This window comes from Lissotriton helveticus, chromosome 11, assembly GCF_964261635.1.
Source record: "Lissotriton helveticus chromosome 11, aLisHel1.1, whole genome shotgun sequence".
In the NCBI taxonomy this organism is placed as follows: domain Eukaryota; kingdom Metazoa; phylum Chordata; class Amphibia; order Caudata; family Salamandridae; genus Lissotriton; species Lissotriton helveticus.
This window is the reverse complement of record NC_136072.1, coordinates 323,511,969-323,533,256: the sequence shown is the minus strand read 5'-3', so window position 1 is coordinate 323,533,256 and position 21,288 is coordinate 323,511,969. Positions and strand designations below refer to the sequence as shown.

Here is a 21,288-nt window from a genome sequence, read left to right as displayed (position 1 = left end):
GATGGGCTGTGTATTTTGCTTCTCTTTGTTGTGTTACTACCCAGCGAGCCCACTCGGGCACACATGCAAACAGCCGGCCATGGATGGTTGTAGGCGAAACAAATGTATGGTATTATCATGTCTATTAAGTGCAAATAAACCTCTTACACCACAAAAAAAAAAAAAAAAAAAAAAAAACTTTGTAAAAGTTACTTTTCCTTAATATTTGCGAGAAATCCAACGTCACTATTAAGTTCGACTTTGAATAAACATTTAAAAAGTGACGCTAAATCATATTTATAGCTGGTCCCTACCATGAGATGATAAAATTCATATTTAACATAATTACCCGGTGGTTCCCTAAGGGCCAGCCAGCCTCCCGACAGTGAAACATAGATTTTCAAGGCTAGTTGTTGGACCCGGCCTCGTGGCGTGGTCCTACCCCTCCCGCATGGCGGGCCCCGGACGACATCGGCCCTCCATCCAGCCCGGGTCGGCCTCGGGCACACCTCTGCATGCCCTCCAAACCACCAGATCCGCCACCCGGCGGCCCACAACCACTGACACGGCACACTCGGGCCGCCCCAGCATTACCGGTCCGGTGCCCACCCCGGACCCACATTCCAGGCCCGACACCATCTTGGGCCCATCACGTCACAGACACGTGGTCCCGGACCAGCCGCGGCCACGGCCCCAGCGAGCCCGCCATCGAGGCACCAAGAACCCTCCGGGTGGTAGAGTGGCCACTCAACCAGAGACAAGGAGAGGGGAGTTTCGATGGCTCTCCAACCGTCCCCGGATGCCTGGTTTCGATCGACCTCCGGCCTCCCTGAGCGATGGCTCCACCCCCCTGCTGGGTGTCTGGACACCATCATCCCGACCCCTCTGACCCCCAGGCGAGAGGGTCCGGACATCAAAGGACTCCAGACCTATATCTGGGCCAGCCCCGGAGTAGGACGGCAGTTGTATCCCGGAGTCGAGAAGCCCTGCTGACGCTGTCGCGGCTGACCCTGAGACGAACTCCTTTTGCTGCTCTACCTGGAACCTGCTGGCGCTGCCGCGGTCCATCTTCGCTGTAACCACCTTGGAGCCTGCTGGCGCTGCCGCGGTCCACATTCGCTGAACCATCTTGGAACCTGCTGGCGCTGCCGCGGTCCACATTCGCTGAACCATCTTGGAACCTGCTGGCGATGCCGCGGTCCACACTCGCTGAACCATCTTGGAGCCTGCTGGCGCTGCCGCGGTCCATCTTTGCTGTAACCATCTTGGAGCCTGCTGGCGCTGCCGCGGTCCACACTCGCTGAACCATCTTGGAACCTGCTGGCGCTGCCGCGGTCCACACTCGCTGAACCATCTTGGAGCCTGCTGGGGCTGCCGCGGCCCAACCTTCCAGAACCCCCCAGCTCGAGGATTGAGAGCTGTGCGTAAAGTCTCCTTGCAACCGACCATCTATAAGACTGTCCCGCTACCTTGCCCCTTGCCACGAGACTTTCCAGATCTCGGGATCTGCTGTATATATTGAAACGATACTAATTGCCCAATAAAGATTGAAAACTCTATCTACGTGTGGTGTATATTTGTAGTGGTGTGGTTACTCTGCTGTACGATTCTAGGAGAGGGCCCTCCCGTCGGAGGCCTCTCGACATCGCTCGGTCCCTTCTCTGAAGGAGGGGTAGACCTAGGGGTGGTCAGTCAGACACCTTCTGCCTCCCCCGGGTTCGCCTTTCTAACATTGGTGGCAGCGGTGGGATCCGAGCCAACGCAAAATCGTACAGAGAGTAATCTACCCGCTACGACGGAAAAACACACAGAGACCATGACGACCCAAGGAACCAACCTACCTGCCGAATTCCAGAAAGAGAAGATAGAAGAATACAGCCACAAAGAACTAAAACAATTCTGTAAAGACATGGGTATCGCTACCACTGGCCTGAGCACAAAAGAGGACTTCAAATCGGCCCTACAAGCCTGGGTGGAAACCCGAGACAGACCACCCCAAGAGGAGAATGGCCCGAACGGGCAACAGGAAACCAGCGCACCCCCAACGGGGGAAAGAACCGCAACACTAAACGCGGACCTCATCTATGAAGACGCTCGAGAGCGCAACCGGCTACACGAAGTGGAGCTTGCACGACTCCGGCTAGACGGAGAACTTCAGCTAGCGGAGAAAAAGATAGCCCTCGAGCAACTACAGCTGGAGGGGGATCTAGAAGAGAAACGGAGACAACGTGACCTCGAAGAAAAATGACTAGCATATGAACACGAACGAGGCCTGATAGAACTAGAAATCAAGGCCAAGATCAACGAAGATAGCGCGGCCAGGGCCAAGACCTCGGCCCCTCCCGTGGACACCAAGGTTCACCTACCGAAAGATGTAGTCAAAGAATACTACAAGAACGATGATATCCAACAATGGTTCAAAGCCTACGAGGTGGCCATGACCGCCCATCGGGTGCCCCTGAAGGATTGGGGCGCCGGCCTGTGGGGGAAGTTCGTCAACGAAGGGAGGGACGCCCTGCTGGAACTCCCTGACACCGAAATGACCTCCTATGAACACATGAAAACGGCCCTACTCACGCGCTACGGACTCACCCCCGAAATGTACCGGCAGAGGTTCCGAGACTGTAAAAAAATCCCCGGTACCACTTGGGTAGAATATGTGAACTTTTTTAGCAGAGCCTTCGAAGGGTGGGTCAAAGGCAGTCAGGTCACTACCTACCAGCAGTTGGTCGACCTGATGTTATGGGAGCACCTCTCCAACAACTGCTTCATTGAACTACAACAGCACCTCCTCGACAGCAAGTTGACCGAGCCGCGAAAGCTAGCGGTCGAAGCAGATCGGTGGGCGAGCAACCGCGTCCACCGGGACACCACAGGAGAATACGGACGAGGGTCCCCGGGGAACCACCGGCCGCGAGGCGGCGGGTCTGGCATCAGCCGAGGCCGAGACCTCCCGCCGGGGTCTTCGCCCGCCTCCTCTACACCAGCCTCCAGCCCGAGGGGGGCCCATCCAGCCCGACCGGGGCCACGCCCCAACGTTACGTGCCACAGATGCCAGCGGCTGGGTCACTATGCCAATGATCCTCTCTGCCCCATGAACCAGCGGCCCGGCACCACCGGGCCCCCCGGTCGACAAATCACTGCAGCTGCTCTGAGCGAAGAAAAGGATGAAGAAGAAGAGGTCCCTATGGAACCAGAAGAATGGGAGTCCGCGGCCATGTGCCTCGCCTCCCTGGGCGACAAAGACATGATCCCCCGAGACCAGATTCCGATCAACACCCAGAAGTACCGCCAGTGGGTCACCATCAACGGACGCAGGGCCGAGGCTCTCCGTGACACAGGGGCCAGCATAACCGCCGTCCGCTGCCATCTGGTGACCCCAGAACAAATCTTGCCCCACGTTCTGTGCCCTGTCCGGTCAGCGGATAATTCCGAGAGCCTGTGCCAGATGGCTCGCATCCCCTTCGAGTGGGGAGGAGTGTCCGGCATGCTGAAAGTCACCGTCCGAGACGATGCCCCGGTGGACTGCCTCCTAGGGAACGACCTGGAAAGTTTTCCCTGGGCACAGATCGAGCGAAGAGAGCATCTGGGGATGCTAGGCCTTCCTGAATGGGTTTGCGTAACGACCCGATCCATGTCCACCCGGGATGCCGTCCCAACCGAAGACAATCTGCCCGAAGAACCTGAATGGCCGGCACCTCCGCCACCCGCCACTGCCACGGCCGAACCCGAACTGGGGCCGCAGGGCCCCAGCCATGAAGAACTTCCCGAGCTCGGGCCCCTTCCCGAACTAGCCCAGTGGCGCCAAGAAGGGGGCCCCACCCGCGAGCAGTTCCGTCGGGAACAAAAGACATGTCCTTCCCTTGAGGGACTCCGACAACAAGCCGCCACGCAAGCCACAGGAGACTCCTCGGGGTCCCACTGGATCTTTTGGGACCAGGACCTCCTGTACAGTGAACAAAAGATCGCCGAGCTGGGGGCCGGCCGAGTGCTAGTCGTCCCCCTCCACTTCAGAGACTTTCTCTTAAACCTGGCACATGATGTGCCCCTCGCCGGGCACCTGGGGCAGGACAAAACCTACAGCCGCCTGGTGACCCACTTTTATTGGCCGAAGATGCGCCGCGATGTGTACAACCACTGCCCAACCTGTCCGACCTGCCAAGCCAGCGGAAAGAGTGGGGGGAAAATCAAGGCCCCACTCCAACCATTTCCCGTGGTGACCACTCCCTTCGAGCGAGTAGGGATCGACATCGTGGGGCCCCTGGATCCTCCAACCTCTCAGGGGCACCGCTTCATCCTCGTCCTGGTGGACCATGCCACCCGCTACCCAGAAGCTATCCCCCTCCGGACTATCACAGCCCCCGTAGTGGGTCGGGCGCTAATGGGGATCTTCTCCAGAGTCGGCTTCCCCCGGGAGGTCGTCAGTGATCGGGGCACAAACTTTATATCGAAATATATGCGGTCCCTGTGGCAACAGTGCGGGGTCGCGTATAAGTTCACCACCCCGTATCACCCTCAAGGGAATGGACTAGTGGAGCGATTTAATAGGACCCTGAAAGGAATGATCAAGGGCCTAGAAGAGCTCCTCCGGCGCAAATGGGACGTTCTGCTGCCATGCCTCCTGTTCGCCTACCGGAAGGTACCCCAGAAGTCCCTGAGGTTCAGCCCCTTTGAACTATTATATGGACACCCGGTGCGAGGCCCCCTCAGCCTGGTCAAGGAAGGCTGGGAGCTGGCCGCCTCCGATACTCCGCCCGATGTTTTCCGATACCTCTTGACTCTCCGCAACCAGACTCGGAAGTTCCGGGAACTGGCCGAAATCAACCTGAAGGCCAGTCAAGAGGAGATGAAGCGCTGGTATGATGAAAATGCCTCGTCCTTTGAATTCGAGCCGGGCCAGCAGGTCTGGGTCATGTCCCCGGTCGACCCCGGCGCCCTCCAGGACAAATGGACGGGGCCCTTCAACGTGGTGGAGCGCAAGAGCCCCGTCACCTACCTAGTGGACATGGAGTCCCCCCGGAACCCCCTCCGCGTCCTACACGCCAATCGGCTCAAGCCCCACTTTGTCCGCACCGAACTGAGCCTGTTGCTGGCTACCGATGACGGAGCAGAGGACGACTCCGAGCCTCTACCAGACCTCCTGAGCACCTCCGAGAAAGATGGCTCCGTCGAGGGAGTCTCCCTCTCTCCCGCGCTGACACCCAAACAGCGCCAGGACTGCCAGAAACTGCTGGGTCAATTTGCGAACTTATTTTCCCTCACCCCCGGAGTCACCCAGTGGTGTGTTCACGACGTCGACACCGGGGACAGTCCGCCCGTGCGGTACCGAGCCTACCGAGTCCCCGACCGAGTCCGGGCCTGCATCCAAGCCGAAGTTTCCAAGATGCTAGCCGTAGGGGTAGTCGAGCCCTCAGACAGTCCATGGGCCAGTCCCGTCGTCCTGGTCCCTAAGGCCGCCCCCCCCCCCGGGGTGCCCCCGGAGCTGCGGTTCTGTGTCGACTACCGGGGACTGAATGCCGTCACCAGCACCGACGCCCATCCCATTCCCCGAGCGGATGAACTGATCGATCGCCTGGGAGCCGCCAGGTACCTCAGCACCTTCGACCTCACGGCCGGATACTGGCAAATCGGCCTCACGCCAGGGGCACAAGAACGATCCGCTTTCTCGACCCCCGATGGCCACTTCCACTTCAACGTGATGCCCTTCTGCATGAAGAATGCTCCGGCCACCTTCCAGAGACTAGTGAATCGGGTGCTGGCAGGGCTGGAAGAGTTCAGTGCCGCCTATCTGGACGATATTGCGGTGTACAGCCAATGGTTGGGACGAGCACCTGACCCACCTCTGGAAGGTCCTGACGGCCCTCCAACGGGCCGGACTAACAATAAAAGCCAGCAAGTGCCAGATCGGTCAAGGGTCCGTGACCTATCTGGGACACCAAGTGGGGAGCGGCCAAGTGGCTCCCCTTCAACCCAAGATCGACGCCATCCAGGCCTGGGAGCCCCCCGTCACCCAGACCGCCGTCCGAGCCTTCCTGGGGCTCACTGGATACTATTGGCGGTTCATAAAGGTCTATGGGAGCATTGTGGGACCCCTCACAGAACTAACCTCCAAGAGACTACCCCCGAAGGTGCACTGGACCCCCGAGTGCCAAGTAGGCTTTGAGACACTAAAAACTGCCATGTGCACCGCCCCGGTGCTCCAGGCCCCGACTACAGCCGAGAGTTCATCGTCCAAACTGACGCCTCGGAACACGGCATTGGGGCCGTACTGTCCCAAATGAACTCTGACGGAGTTGACCTTCCTGTGGCCTTCATCAGCCGGCGCCTGCTGGCCCGAGAACTCTCGATGGAGCACCATCGAGAGGGAAGCATTCGCCGTCGTATGGGCCCTAAAGAAGCTCCGGCCCTACCTCTTCGGCACCCACTTCCGAGTACAGACCGACCACCGGCCCCTGCGGTGGTTGATGCAGATGCGGGGCGAGAACCCGAAGTTGCTACGTTGGTCCATCTCCCTCCAAGGGATGAACTTCACCGTGGAGCATCGCCCTGGCAACGACCACGCCAACGCTGACGGCCTCTCCAGATTCTTCCGCCTTGGCGAGGAGAATCCCCAAGAAGATGGGTGACTCTCCCCGGCCTTCAGCTGGAGGGGACGTGTGTTGGACCCGGCCTCGTGGCGTGGTCCTACCCCTCCCGCATGGCGGGCCCCGGACGACATCGGCCCTCCATCCAGCCCGGGTCGGTCTCGGGCACACCTCTGCACGCCCTCCAAACCACCAGATCCGCCACCCGGCGGCCCACAACCACTGACACGGCACACTCGGGCCGCCCCAGCATTACCGGTCCTGTGCCCACCCCGGACCCACATTCCAGACCCAACGCCATCTTGGGCCCATCACGTCACAGACACGTGGTCCCGGACCAGCCGCGGCCACGGCCCCAGCGAGCCCGCCATCGAGGCACCAAGAACCCTCCGGGTGGTAGAGTGGCCACTCAACCAGAGACAAGGAGAGGGGAGTTTCGATGGCTCTCCAACCGTCCCCGGATGCCTGGTTTCGATCGACCTCCGGCCTCCCTGAGCGATGGCTCCACCCCCCTGCTGGGTGTCTGGACACCATCATCCCGGCCCCTCTGACCCCCAGGCGAGAGGGTCCGGACATCAAAGGACTCCAGACCTATATCTGGGCCAGCCCCGGAGTAGGACGGCAGTTGTATCCCGGAGTCGAGAAGCCCTGCTGACGCTGTCGCCGCTGACCCTGAGACGAACTCCTTTTGCTGCTCTACCTGGAACCTGCTGGTGCTGCCGAGGTCCATCTTCGCTGTAACCACCTTGGAGCCTGCTGGCGCTGCCGTGGTCCACATTCGCTGAACCATCTTGGAACCTGCTGGCGCTGCCGCGGTCCACATTCGCTGAACCATCTTGGAACCTGCTGGCGCTGCCGCGGTCCACACTCGCTGAACCATCTTGGAGCCTGCTGGCGCTGCCGCGGTCCATCTTTGCTGTAACCATCTTGGAGCCTGCTGGCGCTGCCGCGGTCCACACTCGCTGAACCATCTTGGAACCTGCTGGCGCTGCCGCGGTCCACACTCGCTGAACCATCTTGGAGCCTGCTGGCGCTGCTGCGGTCCAACCTTCCGGAACCCCCCAGCTCGAGGATTGAGAGCTGTGCGTAGGGTCTCCTTGCAACCGACCATGTATAAGACTGTCCCGCTACCTTGCCCCTTGCCACAAGACTTTCCAGATCTCGGGATCTGCTGTATATATTGAAACGATACTAATTGCCCGATAAAGATTGAAAACTCTATCTGTGTGGTGTATATTTGTAGTGGTGTGGTTACTCTGCTGTACGATTCTAGGAGAGGGCCCTCCCGTCGGAGGCCTCTCGACATCGCTCGGTCCCTTCTCTGAAGGAGGGGTAGACCTAGGGGTGGTCAGTCAGACACCTTCTGCCTCCCCCGGGTTCGCCTTTCTAACACTAGTCATTGTAAGGATGTGTTAAAAATAATTTCTACTTGTCCTACTGTTAAATACTATGCTTTCTACCTTGTGGGCTACAATTCACACTTATGATGACTCATTAATAAACAACAGGAACGTTTAGACCGTTCAACAGGGTTAATTTTGACTGATCGAATTGCGGTTTTTACACTGCTCCAGTCAGGATACAGTGGTAGGCCTGAAGCCATATTTGCACTGGATGGCATAATAGGTACTGCAGTTCACTAGCGGCATTTAACTCTTCGGCTCTAAGTCCACTTTGTACCATATACTAGAGTGTGATAGGCAAGTGAAATATAGCAATTAGAAGTATAACAATTCAAGGGGAAGCAAAGGCACTAAACCACAGGTTAGCAAGGGTAAATTGCACAGAGTACTACAATAAAAAAAATAGAGTTCAACCAAAAAACAGGAAAATCCAGGGTGACCATTCAGAGAAGATGGATTTCCTACAACATTATTTGCTGTATTACCATAGATCCATACTGGAAAAGAGAACACAGCCACAGAATTTAGCGTTTGGGGAAATATTTATTTACCACACTTGCACTATTGCTGGCAAATGTATTGTATTATGTACTTACTTTACGGTGCTTTGGGTCATCCCCCATCACTGCAATCTTTAAAAAATAAAATCAGCAGGTGACTTTATATACAATCTAAGTTGTGACCTTTCCTCAGCTTCCTTAGTCTGGATTGCTAAATTCTATTAACTTCAAGGTATTTCACAAATATCTGCTGTATTTCCCGGCCAATTGACCTATGTTAAAATCAGTCCTTTGGGTGTCTAATCATGAGCTAGTGCCTCCGCTATAATTTATGTTGCCTTTAGACTCTTGTACGTCCCTTTTTTGACATTACGGTGCAGTTTGAGGTTGCAGGGCAATAACTGTTGGGGTTTATGTTTTATGATCCATGTCTAGTAGCAGCAATATTATATTTACACTGAATGACAATGTACTCTCTTTAAGCACCTAATTCTTCAAGGTGCCGTGTTGAGCAGTCTGGGTTTAAATCAGGAAATGGTGTGGGTTTGGATACTCTGCAACAGGGTAATAGTTTTGATAGCCATTAATAATTTGGAATTTCCATGCAGTTCTGTTATTTGCAATATAAAAGGACTTCATCATCTAGATGTAGAATATTCTACATCTGAAACCCAGATCCCTAAGCAAAACCAGATGTGCCAAGGACTTTCCATGCTCAAGTTAAAAACTCCACCAGGACCTGTAGCTCCTTTGCTCTATTTAAAAAAAATGTTACCTTAATATTGAGCCCCATGACCAAATGTATCCTGAAAGAGGAAGGGGTTGTGGAACTCGGGTTAAGCTGGAAGCATTTGGGGGTCTTAATATAGTCAACAAAACAAAGGCTCTAAACAGAAACATTAAATATTCATAACCGACCTGTCTGGCCTTTGAAACAAAGTCTGAGATGTATTGTTTTGTCCCAGTCCCCATTTGGTCTTCACTGATCCTGCTGCATCAGGAATACATATCTCCCAAAGGAGCTTCACCACCGGTTGATCTGGTGTGGATGTGGATGCCCACAATACTACTGAATAATTTACAACAAGGGGTGGTGATGAACAGAGTCTCTGAATTAAGCAGAATACTCTCACCCAGTCAATACTACTGAGGAGCTGGGAGTTTATGTAGTAGTGAAGGATCAGCTTCCGTCTACCATGTCCACAGCTTGACTGCAGCATGATACTGCCCTATCTCCCCGGCTGGGACTGATAGCACTAAAGGAGCAGAGGGGCATGTAGAGTGGGGAGTACGAGATTGCTTAGGCGCGGTGCACCTGAAAGTGTGGTGGTGAAGTGACTAGGGGGACTGTGCTACGGAGGAATGCCTTAAAAGGGCTGGTGCCTTGTTGAGAGAGAGTGGACAGAATTTGGTGACAACTGTCCCACTGTAGACTATCTTGGCTGCACCATTGGTAGCTCCAGCATTTACATCGCACAGTGACAGGTGGCTTATCTGGCTGCTATGACTGGCAGATGCATTTTGGTTGATTAGGAGTGGCTGCAATAGACATGGAGCCTCACTTACTCCACTGTGGGGAAGAAGAGGTGGTGTGTTTGATAATCCTCCAGCTCTTTCATACCACACCTGGAGCCCTTGGTTGCTTAATCTGGGGACTACACTTTTGATTTGTTAGCATTCCATAGGGAGCAGAAGTCCAGCACCCTGAAAAGTTCATCAAAGTATGTCTTGCACACTGGTTGCGAATGGGGATTTCTCCTGATGTTTCTTTATTGAACGAGCCCAAAGATCCCTTTCACAGTGCTTGCCAACAGATGCTCTGGGCGCCCAATGATTGCCAGTTTCTTCAGTTACACAGATGCTGATATTGTCTTGAGGTTACCTGAGAAAAGGGAGACTAAAATGGTGCAGAAATAATTTGACAAGGTCAAACGTAAGATGAGTAATACATTTGGGATGTAGGCTTCTCTTTCTATCCAGCGTGCGTCAAGATGATGCTTAATTTCTGGATTTTCTTGTGTGAAACGCTGAAGACCGCATTGGATGCAGAACGTAAGAAATTGACATTGTCTATGAGAGGCACCCAAACTGGACCCAGGGAATGCTTGAGACAGTCAGTGGCTGTGAGCAGTTATAGCTGGGATCAACTGCAGATGGGATCGACTGACATTGACTGCCGCCCCCACACCTCCACAACAAAACGGAGCATATAGGAGTTAAGAAAGCTGAGATGATCGATAATAATTCGACCTCTGACCAGGAACGAGAGACAAGAATCCTTCCCGACAGTACAAGTGGACTAAATATTATTTGTAGACCAATTGAGGTGTACGTCTACAAGTCTGGAACATACCTTAACAAGGAATGCTACCTAAGCTCCACAACAAGTGCTGCATGCCATATTTAAATAAATGGGGATATATCATTAGGTTACAGTGGTTGTTCCCGTGGTGCAGGACTGTAAGTTTATGGGTTAAAGGGGTCGTATGTCAGACCTTTCTTACATTGAGAAGGCAGATAAATTGTGATCATTTTATTAAAGTGTGGGTTTAATTATAGAATACTTATCCAGTTTACAGTTTCGATACACCAGATCGTCAAAAAGCAGATCTCAATTTGTCCCCACACAGGCTTTGTCTTATGGAGGATACACCAGGATCTTTGAGAAAGGTTGAGCAGGTTTAAATTGGAACATTAATGGTCTTAAGGATTGGATTAAAGGTAAAATTATTCACTCTGTGCCTAAAATGCATTGGACCTGACCGTGTTCTTCTACAAGCAATCCGTTTTTGTTGGGAAAAACTGCAGGATCATGTGGAGGAGGAAATACAGCCCTCCAATACAGGCAGTGCTTTTTAAAGGGTATAGAGGGGTGGGAATATTGGCCAAAAATACACTAACTTTCATGGGTAGAGAAAAGGGTTGATCCCCAATGGATATTATGTGGGTGCAGTGCTTAGTTTGTAAAAGAAAAATACAACAAATGCTGTAGCTCTTGTCAGGAAACCACCACAGCTTGCACCACCCGTTGTCCTTGCCAGCGCTGCCAATGACAGTACCTACACAAACACTAATCAGCACACTGCTACAAGTGTGGCAACACAGACTGTTGTGGTCCCCAAAGCCAAAGGAATGGCTAGAGAGCAAGTATTAGTTGCTTTAAATGTATATTGACTTAATGCACAACAGTTGTTCTGTTTATCTCTAAATTACATAAACAACTCCCCCATGTGGCATCTCTCATAAATGCCGGTGTTGACAATTAAGTGCTGGTGCCGAGCATCTGAAAATACTGAGTAAATTGAGCACTGTATGGGTGTGTACAGAACCCAGGGTAGGGTCGATATTATGATGTTTCATATAAACAGACCAGTGCGATTGCAGGAACGTTCACATCATGAAGTAGGTTCTCATTTTGAATCATCTGTCCCCTTACAAAAAATAGTTGAAGGCTTTACTAACATCATTGTGCCAAAAATGGATAGGTTGAGAGGTGGCACGACTAGCGTACATACATCGATTTCCTTGTCTTAATCAATAGGAGCTCAGCAACTGACAGATGTCTGGGTATTACAGCATGCCTCACAGAGACAACACCCCTTCTTCTCATAGAAAATATATCCTTCTCTAGACTGCATTATTTGTTCAACCGAGCAGTCTAAATCTCTCGAATAAAAAGTATTGAGCAAGAGAGGTTTCTAACCACTCCACCAACCCCTCAATGCTGCTAATTGGGACCCAAACTATGTGCAAAAGCAGTACATGGCAGCTATACACATGAGGATTTAAGGAAATAGAAACTGTTGTAGTCCTTCGGAACCTACTGATGATTTCTTGAAAGAGAACACTGGACTGGTACAATCTAGTATAGCTCTCTTGGAAGTATAGAAAACAGTAATGAAAGATAATGCCCAAGCCAGAAGTTGGGTATAAAAAGAAAACTAGACGACAGAAAATGTAGCTCTATCAAAGAAAACCCTAAAAAGGGTGGAAAGACTGAGTAGCCTCTGTTCTCCCCAAATGAAGGTCAGACTTTTGAAATAAGCTTATAAGGATGAGGTAACACAGTGAGAAACTACTGCACAGCAAAAACATCATATGATTTTGACAGCAAGTCTGGTTGATTACTGGCTTTGTCCAGCAGGAGTGAGAAAGAGGGTAGATGTGTTGAAGAAATGATTACTGAAAGCGCATGGATCCATTGGCTGGCCTCTTCCTCAATGTCAAATCCATTCACTTTTAATTGGTGATACCAATCCTTGGTTCTTCAGTGCTTCTGATTTGGTCCAGTGTTCAGAGCTTGGTTTGATATTCTATACACTGCCCCTACAGCCGTAGTGAAGGCGAATGAGATACTTTCCTCAGTCTGTAGCTTGGGAAAAAGCATGAGGCAAGGATGCCCATTTTCCCAACTTCTATTTGCTCTGGCAATTTCCTGACCTGGTGGGATAGATCTGCATCCTATAGGAAAAACACCAGGAGGACAAGATCTCGCTTTACATCAACAATATTTATTATTGTATGTACAGAAGAACTTCTCCTGATGATTCTAGAGCTTCTTTCATTTTCTGAGTTTTGGATGAATACTCGGAAATCCAGAGATAGGAAGGTTCTGGGCTGCAACCTTGATGCTGTACTTTCTATCTTCAGGGGGGATGAAGAGATGACAGAAGTTACCAGTGTTGAGCATAGGAGGGGCTGTCATCAGTAAAAAGAGAACATTGCTTAAGTTGTTCTACATTCTACAAAGTACCCTGTACTATATGCCTTCTTCTAAAACCAGAAAGTTGAGACCGGCTGCTTTTTGTGGTACGATTGATCCTTGCAGACTGGTTATTATCGCTGTAGAACTGTCTGTAATGTCAGCAGTGCACTCCCTAATATAAGGCTGTACTTATAGCCCCTGCCCCTTAATATATGACTGTACTACTGGGCCATTCAATTCCTGCTCCTCAATGTCACGGTGTATGCTCCAAAGTATGACTCTTTATTATATTTAGCCAGGTTGGCTACGCAAGGTTTCGCTTATCTACACTGCTTATATAGAGGGAAAAGCACATTGAAACTGACACTAGCAGCATATGTGGCACTGCACAAATGGAATAATACAAAGTCATTCAGTGGCTGGTGCAGCCCATTGCTAGGCGACACACCTGGCTGAAGTTCCTCGACAGAATAGTTAATGTGTGTGTAAGGCGCAATGAAGAATATCATTCAGATTTAGGACAAATATGAACAGTCAGTCACTCCTGTATTTCAAGATGTTCAACAAAAGCATGCACTAACAACATGTATCTGATAGAGACATCTAGCTGCAGATTTCTTACATTAGAATTTCCCAGGCGTCAGACAGGATCCGAAAGATTTTTTATTGAGCAATACCCTTGTGCGCTGTTGGTGGCACCAGTTAGCTCTGCGCAACATAGTCCCCTCTGCTGCTGTGACGTCAGCGTCACCTATATAGGCGCCACCTCCGCATGCTGTCAGTTATTTTTTTTTTCCTGCCAGCTTGTGCAGATCCGTGAAGAGAGCTACCCTCTCTCACTTTTTACAAGCTTGTTTTGATGTTTTGTCGAACATTTTGTGGTGTTAAGGTTTTTCTAACATGTCAGAAGAATTCTGGATTCAATCCGGGTGGTGCCTGCCACCACACCATGTTGGTGATGGATCCACACCTGATATGTCTTTGGTGCCTGTATTGTGACCACGACTCGAAGACGTGCTCCGAAAGCTTTGAGAGAGCGGTCCCTAAAGCTGCTTGCTGCCCGGTGCTCGGCACCTTGTCATTCGCCTTGTAGGTCTAGTACTCTGTCACAGTCAAGAGGAAGGTCTGGACACCACTCAGGGAGTCCCAAGTCCTCATCCTCCCACTCAGTCGTCGAGAAGGTCCGGTAAAAGGCATAAGAAACACAAAAAGTCAAAGCATCCAAAACGAAGGAGGAGACTAACTCTCTGAGCCTTGTTCTACTGAACCTGTGCCGGGGTCAGCTCTGCACTTCCCTGCCTTCCCGGGAGCCGGAGCAATTCCAGTCCAGCTCAAAGAATGTTATGACGCCATGTGCCTTATATTTGGATGGCCTGACCTTCCTGGCGTACTTTCAGGCCCTGGAGGTTCAGACGGGACTCCATCGGGTTTCGTGCTGGCATCTCCAGTGTCGATGGACCCAATAGCCCAATACCCCCCTCCTCCAATGGATCCGGTAATGGATCTGGACAAACGCCGGTTGTGCCACTACAACCTTCCCTTGTGCCGTCTCCCCGCTCTGAGACTTCCAATGCCAGTGGCACCTGCCCTGGGTCGTTGGGGATAAGAACGGATCGCCACCTACCGGCTTCAGTCTGCAATGGTGCTCTTGGGTTCTAGGTCGGTTCCTCTGCTTATTTTGAAGGGCAAGGAATGGAGAAAGATTGAGAGGAGTAGCTGGACCCTTTATAAAACCAGCCTCAATACGAAACGGACTGGTATGAGGAGTTTTGTGATGCCAGTGGACTGGATACCTCTCCAGATTCTAGGGGTTCCAGTGACTAGGACAATCGCCCGTCGCCATTGCCCTGTACCAGACTACACGAATTTCCTCACCAACCACCCTACCCCTGACAACTTGGTGGTCCAAGCCTCCGCCTAACCAGGCTTGTTCCCTTCCGCATCCCCAGACAGGAAATCCAAGAAGTTGGATAGAAAATCTTTTCTTCCTCCAGCCTTGCATTGCAGTCGGTGAACACCACATTCCTATTGGGCCGTTACCTCCGGTGGGAAACGGTTGTGCATGTGCAAGTGCTGCCACAGGCGGAGGTGGTCTGGGCCATCCTTACCCAAGCGGTATCAGACAGGAGAGATGCAAAGTTTGCCATTCATTGTGGGTTTGACCCAACCAACTCTCTTGGCACCGAGATGTCATTGATGGTGGCTTTTTGACGCCACACCTTGGCGATTCTTTTAGTCTCAAGTGGAGCTCAGGCCTCCTGTTTGCTTTTCCTCCAATACCACTCCTGTCCAGCGTGCTCAAGAAGATCAGGAATGACTGGGTCAAAGTCATTCATGTGGCTCTGGACTGGACACAGTCTGGTATCCCAAGCTTCTTCAACTGAGCATCAATCCTCCGATCAGGCTGCCCATTCAGGAGGATCTTCTGTTGCAGCAGGAGGGGAATGTCTTCACCAGAACCTGTCAAATCTACGCCTTCTTGCTTGGAGATTGAGCGGTGGTTGACAGCATTCGACCTTCCTCTGGAAGTCTGTAATGTTATTTTGGCAGCCAGGTGTCCCTCCACCAAGGTGGTGTATGCCTGCCGGTGGAGAAAATGTCTAAAATATTGTATGGAAAGATCTATTGATCCTCTTTCTGCTTTCTCTCTCTCTCTCAAGTTCTTCTCTTTATTTTGAGCCTTGCCCAGCAGAGCTCTGCTGTGGGCACTCTTAAAGGGTACCTTTCGGCCCTGGATTCCTTTTTTAGGCTGCCAGACCAACCCTCTTTATTTAAATCCCCTATTATAAATAGATTTGTTCAAGGGCTTTACGTATGTTTCCACCTGCCCCTTTGAGCATGCCTCAGTGGAACCTTAATTTGGTTCTCACCTCCCTGATGTGTGCTCCTTTTGAACCTCTGCACAACTGTCCCCTCTCGCTGCTTATTATCAAACAGTCATCCAAGCCTCATTCCCTGATGATTTTCTCTGACAAGTTGGTGCTTCGCACTATGGCCTCTTTCTTACCAAAAGTGGTAACTCAATTTCACTTGAGGCAATCAGTCACCTTGCCCACTTTCTGCACTCCTCCACACCCCTCTAAACAAGAGAAGTGACTCCACTGTCTGGACACAAAAAGAGTATTGTTATTCTACCTTGAACACACAAGTTCTGGGGAGCAATTCTTCGTGGAGTACGTTTGATCAAAGAAAGTTTTTGTGGTGCAGAAGAGGACTATCTCACGATGGGTCATCCTCTGCATCAACACATGCTGCCTTCTGGCCAAAAAGCAGCTTACTGAAGGCTTAAGGACTCCTTCTGCGGGCATACCTGCCCAGGTTCGCCAAGCACTACTGCCTGCACAGTCCAGTCCATTGGGACGGCCTTTTCGGATGCTTTGTCCTGCAGGACTTCCTGGACTAAACTTGTTCCCAGTCCCTCTTCCGGGAATGGTATTGCTTTGGGCATCTATTCTAAGGTTAGGAATCTGTGGCTAGATGTCTCTGTCAGATGGACTAGTTACTTACCTTTGTTTTTGCCTTATCCCATAGAGACATGATCTAGCCGCAGATTCCTTACTAACCCACCCATCCTCCCCGCACTGCGGACCAGTTTCTAGGGTCAGGGCTACTCCCTTTCAGGGCCTTAGTTCTATACACACCAATGTCAGTGCACTTCATGGCTCCACGCTCCTGGCGTGGGAAGTTGTGAAAAGTAATTGGCATCAGGGTGCCGAAGTGGCGCCTAGATAGGTGATGCAGAAGCGCATCGGCGGAGACTGAGCCGACAACGTCACCCAGAGCCTACCGGCGCACAAGTGCATTGCTCGATGAAAAATCTTCCATATCTAGTCTGACTCCTTGGAAAATCTAAGATAAGGAATCTGTGGCTAGATCATGTCTCTACCAGATGAGGCTTTATCGAAGGTGAGTAACTTGTCCTTCATTGGCTCACCTAATTTACTGGTGGCTATTCACCTTGAATACAGAGTTCTGGCAAAGAAATTGACATGGAATTCGGTATCTGTTATATATCTCTTCAACAAATAACCCACCTGACCATTTACCTCATACTAGAGGTCTATAAAAATGAGACATTGGCCACTTGGAAAACCTAGTTTGGTGGGCCGCCTTTGTGCATGCAAGGGCTTGAAGTTTACTATAACAAGACGAGCCTCTAGAAGATGGGCCTGACTTCAGCTGCTATGTCTGAAATGTAGAGAGTAAAAAGGAACATTGTTGATCAAAATCTGGGAATTTATAGTTAGCCAAACATACTGGCATGCATGAAGTAACGACTGAATTCTGTACCATATTCGATTCCATTGACACCACAACTGATTATCTTGGTCCTCCCTGACATGAATATTCTCTGCTCCCTGGGATTGATAATCCATAAGTGAAACATTTCATTTAAATAGGGGAACTAATGATGTTCTAAAAATCAGCATGGTGCAAAGGCATGTGCCACGGCATTGCAACTGAGCAGATGATGTATAACAGTAGAGAACGTCTCAGGAAATGTTTGGGCCATGGAAGAGTTATTATTGACTTGATACCTTTACTGTTACACCCTCAAAATTCACGAAATTGGTCATACCACTAAGGTGAATGACTTTGAGCCAGGAAACCTGCCTTTTCAACAAATACACCACTCTGCCTGGATGTAAGTTGTTGTATACTCGTGGACTGTTTTTCACATGCATAGCATGATCTGAACCTCTATGGATAATGTAGTGCTTCAAAAAACTTTGGGATGTAAAAAAAAAATTCACAAACCAAAAAAGAATTTAAAAAAAACAATTCAAAAATACAAAGGAGCTGCATGTGGCCACTCATTCGGTTTCTGTTACGGGAGCCCATTCCTTGGAATTGGAGTTTACTCACTGGCCTCCGGTTTGAGAGTGATGGGTGTGTAGGGTGCTAGTGCTCCCTGGATGACCATGTAAAGATAGTTTAGTGAAGAAGTGCCTGTAAATATAAAACAATCAAATGGTAAAAGGTTCTTCGATGGTGAGAAGCCCCATTATAGGTACTAACGAGTCCAATTGGGAACTTCCCTGAATATGGGATTCATTTCTTAGATTTGAATTTATGCTTTCTCAGAATGCAAAACGGCTTAGGCAGTGATTCTAATGGTTCTAGAATCAGCTCATCCAACTAGACTGGGTGCCTGCCCCAGGCCAGGGTTTGTAGTCCAGACTTCACATGACCTCTGGAACTATGAGAGACGATCACAGGCACACCACAGCTACTTTGAGGTTCAGAGACTGAGAAGCTTCACCTCTCTAATGCTTGGAGCATATGGAAAAGCCCCTCAATCCAATGGTATGTTTCTAGTAGACGGCTGGCTAGCTCTAGATTGTTTGTCTTGGGCAACCTTCCTCCTTTGATAAGTCCACCACGAAGGTCCTAACAATCACCTGCGCTTTGACTTTTTTCAGCGGATCAAGTTATATGCTCCTTGCAGGTGCAATCCAGCTTCTCATGCAGGCAGATACATTATTCTCCCCTCCAGTCCAGAAAAATCGGGGGGTCCACAGGCTTTCTAGACAGTGTTGAGGGAGATTGGCAATTAAGTGCGTCCACTGTTTTCCTGCCTGTACGGGTCGACAAAATCTCATTGGTCACAAATGCCGTGTTGTACAAAGTTGTGGGTAAGAAAGGCAATAATGATTTTTCTCTTGTGACCAAGCCTTCATAAACGGATGTTTTACATTTAAAGGTCTTGGGCCCCTTCGAATCCTGGCCCTACTTGGGTTGGTAAGCATCCTTCATTGTCTTTCTCGGCAGGGCTTGTTCAGATATATGTTGAGTGACTCACTCCAGATGGGAGGCCATCTCACAAGTGGAGGACTGTCACAAGATTTCTTTCAAATAGGAGACACAAACAAGACAAAGTGATGGAGCTGGGCACCTTCCCTAACTCCCCAAGCATCTGTGGTTTTGGGGAAAGGCGTCATGAGATGTCCATGGACTTGGTGAAATGTGCAATAGGGTTACACTAGCTTGACACAGATGACCATTATCTTGCGCAGAAAACGGAGGGTCCAGAGGACTTCAGCACACGATAGTACATTCATTACCATGTACACCCACACACTAGATATTCAAATAAGTCCTCTGCAGCCATGAAAGAGGGAAAGGAATCCTGTTATGGGACAACTGGGCAAACTTATACAAAGTCTGGAGCCAGTAAACAGTCCCTGCATAGGGGGCAGAGAAAAAAGACCTGCATCCTTGGCTAGACATGCTACTGCCACTGTCAGGCTCCCCATAGTATGGGGTGTAGAGGGAACAATGTCACTCTTACATAAAGCATCACTCTTTGGTTGGCCTCTTGTTCAATTATGATGCTTCCAAGTTAAATACAATGGGAGACCCCTTGGTGGCTTTCATAGTAGTCTAATTCATAGGGGGCAAACAATGGTTTGGGAACATAGAAGTTCAGGAAATCATACCTTTACAAACCAGTGCAAAGGACTGACGTGGCAGCTTTTTATTTTGTGTCCCTTTTCTAATCTTCCGTCACCTCCCCAACTGCGTAGTTGACCCCAGCGCACACAGTCCGCTGTGCACTCTGTACTTGAAGTACTGACTCTCTCCATGCATCCTCATGCACCTCAATTAATCTGTCCCTTCTGTTGCGTCTCCACCTGCACATCAAAGCACTGGAAGTGCCTTTAACAATTACTTTACTGGTACCGGGTACAGATTTTTCCTGCCCTTTCTTCCCCTTCGCTTCAGTACTTTGCAGACCAACTCACTGCTTTCTTAGCATCCTCTGAGGTTCCCTACAGATGTAAGAAGTCAAGCAATATGGTAAGCAGAGAACAGGGGAATGAACCAAGGATGTAGGTGGAGAGCATAGTCCTACAGAGTGCTTTACAAGTGGATGTTCCCTACCCAAGGATCATTTAAAGAAAGTTGCATAATTATACATTATACTAAAGAATCTGTTTCAAAATAACATTTATGCTTGCTGTAAGTTGTAAGTAGTGAAATAATGTGTTGTTTGCTGTTATTAATTATCCTCCTTATATTTTCAGGTCCTCGTAAAGCACATTCAGATGAAAGGTTACCCCAATGAAAGATTTGAATTGCTGACTAACTTCCCCCGAAGGAAACTTTCACACCTAGACTATGACATCACATTACAGCAGGCAGGACTCTGCCCTCAAGAGACTGTGTTTGTCCAAGAAAGGAATTAGCCACTGGCCTTTATTTCATCCTTTCTCATGAACTACTTTGCCTTCGCTTGCAATGGACGACCGTTTGGGAATTCGCTAGCATCAAAGCTGACAAGGGGCAACAGATTAGTCTGCTCTTTTCCATGACTTTTTGTCTCACGACCAAACAAAGAGAGAAGACTGAAAAAGTTGTTTAACTTTTAGAGGCAATGTGCGTCTTCTGATCTAGACTGTCTCCTATGGCAGTGGTGTATATGAACTGTAAAGATGTGTGTTAATTTATCAGCAAACAGAAGTTGCAAGACTACACAAGTCAAAGACTTTTTGTTCCGGGAAGAAGCATTCCTTATGCTTTTTTTGCCCTGGAATTGTAACGTTCAGAGACGGTCCACGCTAACCTCCCACAGAGACACTTTGAGTATGGCTTCAGCTGTCATCTCCATTGAACCTTTAGTAGCTATGGTCTCTTTTGAGAAGACGTTTGATAGGTTTGATCTTACCAACTTTGTGCTCTTATTTGAAAGGGGGCCTATATTGAAAGTGAAATACTAGCTACTTTGTGAAAGCAGGAGCAACATGTACCCATTTAATAATGTATTCATTAATTTCTACAAACATCTTGACAGTTTCCATTATTCATCTGGTTTCGGTCTATTGGCTCAGCAGAAATAAATTCTTAACCATGTTTCATCAAATTGTTGGAGTGCCGCTGCCAAAATTACCATGTTGTATTTGAGGCTAAAGAATTACTGAACAGAGAATTGATAGGACAACTGTACTGAAATATAAAATTATATTTTAAAAAGCCAGAAATATAGCTATTGCATATTGTACAAAAAAATGTTAGGGGTAATACAAGGGCAAATAATGGACCGTAGAACTAAGAAGAAAACATGGAATGGAATATAATGATGACGCTCTGTAGAAGGTAAGCACCACGTGTGTTGA

At 49.7% G+C, this 21,288-nt stretch overlaps 1 protein-coding gene across 1 annotated transcript in view; it reads left to right on the top strand.

The window, feature by feature from the left end:
- UBXN7 (UBX domain protein 7) overlaps positions 1-21,035 on the top strand; it is a 701,503-nt gene extending 680,468 nt beyond the window's left edge. Inside the window, exon 11 of the mRNA XM_078665644.1 lies at positions 20,200-21,035. Within this exon, the coding sequence (XP_078521770.1) occupies positions 20,200-20,361 (162 nt within the window). The 3' untranslated portion in view covers positions 20,362-21,035. The remainder of the gene's footprint in view (positions 1-20,199) is intronic.
- The last annotated feature ends 253 nt before the right edge of the window (positions 21,036-21,288 follow it).